The sequence below is a fragment of the Gavialis gangeticus genome, unplaced genomic scaffold (assembly GCF_001723915.1).
Source record: "Gavialis gangeticus isolate Ggan-Ray unplaced genomic scaffold, GavGan_comp1, whole genome shotgun sequence".
In the NCBI taxonomy this organism is placed as follows: domain Eukaryota; kingdom Metazoa; phylum Chordata; order Crocodylia; family Gavialidae; genus Gavialis; species Gavialis gangeticus.
This window is the reverse complement of record NW_017729034.1, coordinates 33033416-33043624: the sequence shown is the minus strand read 5'-3', so window position 1 is coordinate 33043624 and position 10209 is coordinate 33033416. Positions and strand designations below refer to the sequence as shown.

Sequence of the window (10209 nt, the reverse complement as noted above, 5' to 3'; positions counted from 1 at the left end):
TTAACATGAAGCCTGAACACTCTGGTACCTGCCTCTCTCTCTGCTGTGCGGGAGGTATGGGGGGAGAGGTGCTAGAGAAGTGTACATTTTTCTCCCACATTTTTACTTATGCGGCCTTGCCACTGGAAAAGAAAAGTAAAATAATCCATGGAATAATTTCACTTTGACATCATAATGGCATATATTGGTATTCTTTTGATATTGATTTGATATTGATACACTTGTAACATCTGTGCATACTCTTAAAGTGTATTTATTTCAAAACAAATTCAGGAATTACAGAACTGTCTGGCTTTTCTTGTTATGTGGCAGAATGTTCCCAAGATATATGGACAAGCTTGATGCATCTTGGAATTGTAATTTCTTTGTTTAAAATATGTGGATGGAACTCCAGGGAAGAAGCAACATTTCAAAAAGGTTCCAACTGTCTCAGGGCCGTCAAACACAGTGGGCACGTCTACATGAGACGTTTAGCGCAGAGCTGCCTAATTAGCTGTTCAGTAAATGTCTCCGTGTCTACAAGTGTGCCCCTATTAGGGCACACAAACCTGACAGACTCTGCAGCAGGCTAGTACTTGTAAATATAGCCATGAGAACTGGGATGTGAGGGCTCAAAAGGAGGTAGGGCTTGCAGGATGGTATAACCTAGGGGTGGGCAACTATTTTGCCTGGAGGGCCGCTTAATGAGTTTTGATAAGCTGTTGAGGGCCGCAAGGGTAGCCCTGCCCCTTGACAGGTGTCCCACTCCCTGGTCGCTATCTTGGAACCAGAAGTCCTGCCCCCACCCCTGACTTTTGCCACTGGAAGTCCTTCCCCTTGCCCCTAGAAGTACTCCTTTGGTGGGGGGGAGAGGGTATTAGTGAATGCAAGGTGTATTAGTGAAAATGTCTAGTACTAATAATAATCCAGTTTGGCCAGTAAGAAAAGCAGATGGAAAAACTTGGAGACTGACAATTGATTATGGGGCCTTGAATAAGGTAATGCCTATGAGAGCCCCCATTGCTGCTAAATTTCCAGAAGTGCATCAGTAGTGAGTGGGGCTAGGTATTTTTCAGTGCTGGACCTTTCAAATGTTTTTTTTTGCTATTCCCTTCATCCAGTTTCATGGTATAAATGTGCTTTTACCTTTAAGGAACAGCAGTACACCTTCACCAGAGTACCACAAGGATTCCACAATGTGCCAGCTATTTGTCACAATCATGTGACAAAAATGTGGGAAAAGTTGGATGCAACAGAGCAGCATCAGGTGTTCTCCTCTGTGAATGATGTCCTAATTACTGGCACATCAGAAGCAGATTGCAGGGAGTGAACAGGTACAGTGCTAAAAATCATAGAGCAGACAGGATTTAAGGTAAACCTTCAAGAGGGCGGGGGGCTTGCCATCTTGGAACTGGAAAAAAATCATATACTAAAAATGAAACGTCTACTATATTTTAATTTTATTTCAAAAAATATTTTTGTCCTGATTTGTGTGTGTTTGCATAGTGTACATAGAGGCAATTGGGGTGAGGTGGCTGCTTAGCAGCCAGGGCTACTATCCCAGTAGGTGCTGGTGCATCCTGTATGGAGGCAGCGGCTTTCCGACGCGCAGCTGCCGGCCCCAGGCCAGAGATAATTGTCTTTTAGGTTTTGGAGGGCCCCCGCAGGCTGGATGTCATCACCAGGTGGGCCGGATCCAGCCTGCAGGCCATATTTTGCCAGCCCGGGGTATAAACCCAGAGTGGGGGAGACTTGACTTGGAAGCAATTGCTTGAATTTGCATTAGTTAAGATACCAGAGGACTGGGTTGTAGCTACCTGCAAAGAGGGGTACGGCGGCACCCTGCAAAGAGCCTTGTAGGGGTTAGGGACCACGTAGGGGCTATGTGGCATGAGGACAGCCTAGCCTGTGTCAGCGACCCAGAAGGATCCCTGATGTAGGCCCAGGAGTGGCATGCAAGCAGCTTTGCTGAGCCCAGGACCCCAGGGGGCCAAGAAACAAAGGAGCAGCCTTGCCTGGGTCCAGCACCCTGGGGTGTGGAGGAGCCCAAAAAGTACGAGACTGTGGCCAGTGGGCGAGGAGTGTAAGGGGGCCGAGACCAGGGCCAGGGGGTGAAGCAGCCAAGGTCCAGGGCAGTGGGTTAAGACTGAGTGACTTAGGCATTGTATGTGCTGCAGCAACTGCCTCAAAAATTATCCTAGGTTTTGAGAAATCAGGGCTGGCAGACAGAGGCAATCTCTTTTACTAGACCAACAAGATTTTTGCCAATAAATAAATCAATCAATCTTTAATTGCAAGCTTTCGGGCACAAACAAATCCTCGGTTTTGAACACGTTTACTGTTATCGACTGCACGTTGACACGGGTTGAAGCTCTCCTACACCCAGCAGCATGACTGCCCCACAGGCACGACCTGCCCCTGCCCCGCCCCGAACGCAGCTCCCTCCCCACAGAGCGAGGGCAAGACTGCGCCTGCGCCTGCATCCCAGCATGCCGTGCGCGGGTGTCATGGCGGCGCCCTGAGGCCGGTGGCTGCACGTGTGTTGTGAGGGCAGCAGCGGCGCTGCTTCAGCCCCGAGGCAGGATGGAGCTGGCGCTGGAGCGGGCGATGCTGCGGGGGTTTCCGAGCCCGGTGGAGGCTCGGGGCTGGCAGCAGGGGGAAGCCGCGGTAGCAGGTGAGGGGGCCCGGGGCTCGGCGCAGCTGCTCTCTGGCGGCTGTCGGTGCCCGTGGGGGGCCCGCGGTCCCTGAGCTCGCCTCAAGCCGCCTAGCTTGGTTGGGGGTGGAGCCCGCGCTACTGCTGCTGCAGGAGTTGGGGCTTAAGGGCGGCGGGACCGAAGTGGTAGGTTGCCCCCCGGCAGCCCGGAGATCCCCGGGCACACTCGTGCTGATGCTTCTGGTTGAAGCCAGCCGAGGGCGGTGGCTTTGATTTTGGGCTCCGACTTGAGCCCGAAATCAGGCAGGAGGGAGTGCTCTGTCTGCGGGAGAAATGGGGACAAAACGCTGATCTCTGGAGAGGTGCTTTGCTCTGCTGCTGTACCCTGAAATCAGGCATTGGTCAGAGCAAGGTGGCCCCTTCCACACCGAGCGAGGACTTGTGGCAGCATCTGGTGAAGTAAACTCTTGTGGAAGGGAGCTGATGCCTCTCTGAACTTGTCAGTCTGCACAGTGCCCTTGCCCTGGTTTCTGCCGTATCTTGTGTTTGGGTGTTGCGCTGTGCATGTTTCCTGAGATCGGTTCTTATTGGGAAGACATGGGTTCTTATTGGGAAGTTTTGAGAAAGCCACTAGTGTCTTATTTTAGCTGAAGCTTAGTGGGATTTTAAATCTAATCTCTTCTTCTGCTGGTGTACCTTGAGCACATAAGTTCCCAAGGACCATGGTCATGTTCCCACTTGCTGAAATGTTTAGGATTCATAGAATGTAAAAAGACCTTTCGAGGTGGTTCCAGCACAGAGGCAGGCAATTATTTGGGCTGGAAGGCCACTTAATGACTTCTGGTGAGCTGTTGTGCAGAGGGGGCAATTGATCATATCTGGCCCTGGGGCTGTCTTCCCCGCACCCACTGCAAGGGGCATTGGATGGAGTGGGTAGGCGGATGGAGTCTCCATAGAGACCAGCCTGGGACCACTGCTGGCAGGGCCCGCTTGGCTCAGCAGATGGGATGGGGCTATGGGTGGGCTGGGAGCAGCAGCCAGGGCTGGGGTGGTGGGGAGAGTGCAGGTCTGGGGCCTGAGGCAGAGCTGTGATCTGCTCCCCGCACGTCCCTGTGACAGGCGGCAGTTCTGTGGGCAGGAACATGCGGGGAGTGGATTGTGGCTCTGCCCTGGGGAGTGCTCCAGCTCTGTGCAGCCACTGTCCCACAATCTCAGCCCCAGCCCGCTCCTGGATGTCACCCCCTGCCTGCCCACTCTTCTGTTCCATCCACCTGGCTGAATGCCCCCTGCTGTGGGGGTTTTGGGTCCATCTCCGTGGATTCTGCCTTGCACCTTCTGGCCCCACTGGTGGTGGGTGCGGGGCTGATGAGCAGGGGTGCCTGGGCAGCAGGGCTGAGTCTGGCAGCGGTGGTGACTGTGGAAACACCAGCTGGAAGGAGCCACTGCCACCATGGGGGTAGCTGGGAAGCTGAGTCTGGCTGCTGCACTGCCCCCAACCCGTTATGTATATTTTGCCCACCCCACTCCTGCAGGTGGTGAATTCACCCTTGTTCAGATGGTCTCACCTGCTTCTTTTAGGTTCCTGTCTGTATTTACCAGTGTAGTATCTGAGCACCATCTAGTAGTGTTTTTAAGCAATGTAATTAACATCTCTTGCATGATTTATTCTTTCACTTCTGGACAGTAAGAGCATTAATTATGTAGTGCCACGGTTTGATAGAGCATGTGTTGCTATCTTTCTGTCAGGTACCCCTGTCACTTGTGGCAAAAGGTAGTGAGCTTTCTCATAGTCCTTAGCTTTTGTGGAAAGTGTTCCCTTGCACCAGGTGAGCTTCATCCTTTTTGTAGAGAGTGCTGTTCTGTCTTCGGGGGTGGGCAGGAGTGAAGTTTCAACTGCTTAGCTATGCTGCGTCCAGCCTGCTGAAGACCTTAAATTTGACTTAGCATTGTTTAGAATGAAATACAGGTTTGATGTTCTTGCGGTTGTCTGTGTTGTTGAAGAGAGTGCATTAGCATTCTGTATTAGTTACATTATTGTAAGGGGCAATGGCTTCATGCCCAGTTATTACTTCCCATCTGGACTACAATATATACAGCTGAGGTCAGGCTGTCATTTGCCAGACACATTCTCAACCAACCAGAGATGTCAGAAAGTTCTACAAGGGGATGCTGCTGTGTAAGGCCTTTGTGTCAGCTCTGCTACCTGAGCTAGCTTGGATATGTCTACATACTTTGTAGTTACACCTTTGATGAAGGGTAAGTATCTTCTTGAGTTTGCTCAGGAGCAGAAAGTTTAGTTCTGGGCTATTGTCAGCCAGAACAGATGTAGCCAGCATGTATTGGTTGCAATATTGCATGTTGTAGGAGGAAGGGAAGACTCTCTTCCTGAACGAGGCACTGGCTAATTTGGCATGAGTGGCATCAGCTACTCTTGATGCTTAATAAGTTAGAAGGGCAGATGTATAGGTCCTGGACAAGATTCTTAGTATTTCTTGATACGTGAATATGCTTTGCTTCCTTTGTGCCTGCATTTCTGAAGATGAGTCAGGCTGTTCAAGAAGCCTTTCTATGTGTGCAGTTTGTTATAATTTTATTGAGGATGTATCGATTAAAGATTTTGTTGGCAGATTACTGATGGCCAATTATTGACCAGCCATATCAGCCATTACTGATCCGAAAGTCAATTTACAGGAATGCAGCCCAGCAGTTTGGAGAGCAGCCTCCTGCCAGTAAGTCTGTGGAGGGGAAGGGGCAGGGAGAAGGGAAGAGGTGTGGGGGGCAGATTGAGGCCTCCATAGTGAGAGAGGGAGTGGGGCAGGGGCAGGCGCTGCCCAGCCAGGGCAATGAATGCAACCCCGGGAGTGGGACGGAGCTGTGGGTGGATCGTCAGGTGGGGTGGGGGAGTGGCTTCCTGCCACCGCACACACCCTGATGGGAGGCATGGGGGGCATGTGCTCCCGTGGATTCGTGTGTGGGGCAAGAGTGGGCTGCCTGGTGTGGTCTCAGGGCCAGGAGCTGTGTCAGCCTATTCCCGGCAGGGGGTTTTGGCCAGGGCTGTGCCGGAAGAGACAGGCACAGCGCCTGGCCTTGAGCTTGCAGCGGGCAGCCTGCCCTTGCTATGCACACAAAACTGGGCCTCCCCCAGGGGTGTGCACGGTGGCGGGGAGACGCCTTCTCCCTACCCCCCATGCTCCCCAGGTGAGCCACCTGCAGCTCTGTCCCACTCCTAGGGTTGCATTCACCGCATTGGCTGGGCTGTGCCTGCCCCTGCCCTACTTGCTCCCTCACTGTGGGGGCCTTGATTTGCCCCCGCCACTCCCCTTCCCTGCCCTGCCCAGCTCCAACTTAACAGTAGAAGGCTGCTCTCCAAGCTGCTGGGCTGCATTTCTGGCTGTGTGCACACTGTGGCTGCGGGTGTGCATGCAGCATTTATCAGTGAGATCAGCTACACTGGCCAAAAAAAGCTGATTGCCAATAATATTAAGTTTCCTTTTATCGGTGCTGATCCAATATGTGACCGATATATCGGTGCATCTCTAAACTTTATGACGTGAGCAGGAAGTTTGCATTCAGAACAGGATTTTCAGAAGTGCCCAGTTTACCTTGTCTCTTGGAAGGAAACATGTTTCTTGTGGATGTTTTCAGCAGCTTCCTGGAAGGTCTCTGAGATTTGTGCTGCGCTGACTGGAGACTCATTCTTTGAACTTCTGTAGTTGTTGAATTCCATCTTTTCCCTTGTCAAAAAGGCATCTTGTGTTTTCCGAATAGATCTTTTAGCCTGTGAAATGGTGTTGTAATACAGTGCAACACAAAACGGTATCTTGGTGTTTTATCAATGCATTTAAGATACTTTTGGATTCAGAATTAGATTTTTGGTTATGTGACTTAAAACTTCCTACATAATTTTAATGTGTAATTAAAAAACACATAAGACTTCCAGGTCTGTCCCCCTAAACTTTGTTTTCCTTAATGATGTTATAAAAATATGACCGTCTTATGTGTTAACTATATAATTTAACTCCATATAGCAGTTATATTTTCAGTGTGAAAAGTTGGCATCAGTTCTGTAATATTAGTCTTGCACTACAAAATGAGACTGTTGGTGCTATTTAAAAAAAAAATTGACTTAAAAGTAAAAACATCCTTCTGGCCAGCTGATGAACTGTTTTTTCCAAAACATGGAAAACATTTTCATTCATAGATGACTTGTGCCTCCTGAGGCTGGGTGGGGGCATGGTGACCACTTGCAGGTGGTGACACAGGCATCGGCAAGGGCGGGTTGGGCAAGGACTGTCTGCAGGCGGCTGCGGCGGTGTTGGGTGGAGAGAGGGCCCCGTGGCCGGACGCTGAGCCTGGAAGTCCCAGCGGCACTTCTTGGGGTGGGCAGCAGCGCTCCCCCTGCCCATCGCCTAAGCTGAGAGCTTGCTCTCAGGAGGTGCATGTGCACCCCCATGTTTTCCCTTTGCTTAGCCTATGTTTTCACTTGAATAGCACTTGTGACAACTTTAAGTTACAGGAGAGAAATATGTAAAACTATATCACTGTTTGTTTGTTTGTCTTTTATATTTCAGAAAGTGGATGCTTATTGCAGTCTTTTTTGGAAGGGAATTATGAGGCCATTCTATTAAGCGAAGTGATCCAGGATGTTCTCAGTGCACCCACAGTGAGAGAGGAGAAGATTGACAGCTGCTTGGGGAAGGCAATTTTAGCATACCTGGACTCTTCCAGTGAAGATATTGATAACGTGGAAAGGTGGAAATGGTTGACTTTATTATGTATAAGACTAATAGAAGCTACTTAGAGCTAATAGACATCATTTAATCTTCTTTAATATTAGATTTGGAAGATGAACAGTTTTTGTTCCAAGAGGAGAAATAGCTAAACCAGGGGTTGTTAGTTGGGGTACACGTAACCCTGGGGGTTGTTTGAAAGGTCCCAGGGGGTATGTATGGGTGGGTGGGGATGGAGTGCTGCCATCCCGTGCTGTTGCCTCCCAGGGTGTGGTGAGACCAGGGCTGCACAGATGCTGCACTTCGGCCGCTCACCACGCCCCTGCTCGGCATCTGGCTGCTTGCCCCCTGTCCCTCCCCTGCTTGGCGTCCAGCTGCTTGCCATGTGCTCCCCTCCACCCCTCCCTCCTTGGTACACTTACTAAAAAGGGGGCTGCTAGGGGTGCAACCTTGTTAAAAAGGTTGAAAACCCCTGCTCTAAATGGATTTCCTAAGATTTATCAGTTGACTTGTTCCTTTTATAGAAAGGTGTGTGCCTCTGAATCTTAGAGGTGATAGTTGCTGGTGAAGCTGCTGGCATAAAGAGGCTAATCAGCTGCAGATTTATCTTCTCCTTTTTCCACAATTTATTATTTCTTGTAGCTTTGTGAACACTGTATTGTACTAATAACTGAAGTGCCATAAAGCATTATATAACAAAACATGATCTACATTTTAGTCCACTTTTTAATGAGAACATTTTATCTTTTGAAAGTGTAAAGTGACTGAGATACCATATTTATTTGCATACCATGTGTACCCCACCTTCCAAAAAAAAAAATCAGTGATAAAAAATCAGGGTGAATCTTTAATAAGAAAACTGATTTCTCATAACTATGATTGAACAGTTTGCTTTTTGACACATCAGGAGGTGACCTCATATCATTACTCTGTGTAGGCCAACTGTACTTACTGGTAGTATATCTACACTTGATACCCTATGTTTGCTGAGTCAGTCTTGTAGCATATATGAACATGTGACCACGAATGGAACAAAATGGTTTTATTATATATTTTATAGCTTGTTATAAATTACTCATTTTCAATTAAACACATAAATTTTTTTCCTTTGCTTTGCTTTCTCAGAACAAGGTGTGCACCTTATTTAGGGGTCTGTGGTATGTAAATAAATACGGTATTCACAGGAGAATTATTGGCTATGAGTAGTTATTTCCTTCATATGTCTTCGTACAAAGCACGCTTACTGCACTTCCACTTTGATGCGTTCGGTCTCTTTTCTATCACTAGATGTTAATGTCTGGCTTTAGTATTTATAGTTTATCAAGTAAATTGTGTTGAGTAAGGATTTTGGCATGCTTGGTGTGGATAGTTTTCTAGCCCCCACTACAAGTGGAAAGGATAAAACAATAATTACGTTGGAGGAAGGACAGGAGGAGGACCAAAGCAGAAACTGCAGTAAAGCAATTAAGTCTCACAAAGAAGTGCAGATACTTAAGATTATCTACATACATTAAGAGAAGTTTAAGAACAGAAGGTGGTATGGTTAGCATGTCAGCTACACACAGTAGCAAAAATTAGCAAGTGATGCTTAGAGAAGATTTGTCTGAGAATGCTATCAAAAAGACACGTCCACTAGCATAGTAAAAGGATTTCTTGGAAAGAGATCCTGAGTTATAAGAACACAAATACACTGTGGTGTGCTGTTTAGGTCACCAGCAGAATAATCAGAGATGGAAAAATCTGTGGAAGTTGTTTTAATGGATGGCTTTATCTAGGGGTGAACTGATTTAAAGATTTTCTTAGCTGATACCAATAACTGATGATTAACCAACCATATCAGCCAATGCTGATCCAATAACTGATATTTAGTAACAGTGCAAGGTATTTTAAGCTACTGACAGTAGTTTTTATTTAGAGTGCTGCAGAGCAACTCAGAACATCATATTGGGCATCCCACAGACCAGGAGCCACCTCCTGCCTGCTCCAGCCCTCAATGAGAAAGGCGGTGGCTACCATATTCCTATTCATGTCGCCCACTCATCCACAGCTCCTACCCACATCCCCGCCCCCTGTGCAGCCTGTGCTGCCGTTCCGTGTGGGTGGGGTCAACCTTTGTGCGGACAGCGGTGCTGGGTGTGTTTTGATCCCCAAGTATGCCGCTGGCTCAGTGCTGGTGGGCCCTGCACAACCGAGCTCCCACGGCCTCTTGGGAGAGGCCACTTCTGCAAAGGTGCCTGGTGCCTGGCAAAGTAAAACATCCCTTCTGCAGTGCTTTACCCTGCCTGTGCACAGCCCAACATCTCCATGGTAGCCTGGAGCTCAGGCCCTGCTGTGCATGTGGCATTGCTATAGCAGCAGCAGCGGGAGCTGGTAACGGTCACTTTGTTGCTGAGTGCTGTACCTGTGACCACTCCCTGGCGCCCCCTCCCGCTGCTTGCTGAGACCTGTAGTCTGCCTCAGGTTTGGGTTAGTGGCAGGGCATGGGGACCGGACTATGCTCACTGAGGTGCTCTAGGCACATGCCCATAATAGCTAGAATAACCAAAAAAAATGGCAGCTGATAATCGGGACTCATAGTAGAGATGATATCTTTTATTAGACCAACAAGATTTTTGCAAAAAAAAATTCTTTAATTGCAAGTGTTAGGGCACAGGCACCCTAGATTTTGTGCCTGAAAGCTTGCAGTTAAAGAATTTTTTTTGCAAAAATCTTGTTGGTCTAATAAAAGATATCATCTCTACTATGAGTCCCGATTATCAGCTGCCATTTTTTTTGGTTATTCTAGCTATTATGGGCATGTGCCTAGAGCACCTCAGTGAGCATAGTCCGGTCCCCATGCCCTGCCAC

The 10209-nt window shown here is 48.5% G+C and overlaps 1 protein-coding gene across 1 annotated transcript in view; it reads left to right on the top strand.

Moving 5' to 3' along the window:
• The first annotated feature begins 2561 nt into the window (after positions 1-2561).
• The window catches only part of TTC27 (tetratricopeptide repeat domain 27), a 303716-nt gene continuing 296068 nt past the window's right edge, over positions 2562-10209 (top strand). Inside the window, exons 1-2 of the mRNA XM_019527431.1 lie at positions 2562-2653; positions 7204-7384. Of these exons, the coding sequence (XP_019382976.1) occupies positions 2563-2653; positions 7204-7384 (272 nt within the window). The 5' untranslated portion in view covers position 2562. The remainder of the gene's footprint in view (positions 2654-7203; positions 7385-10209) is intronic.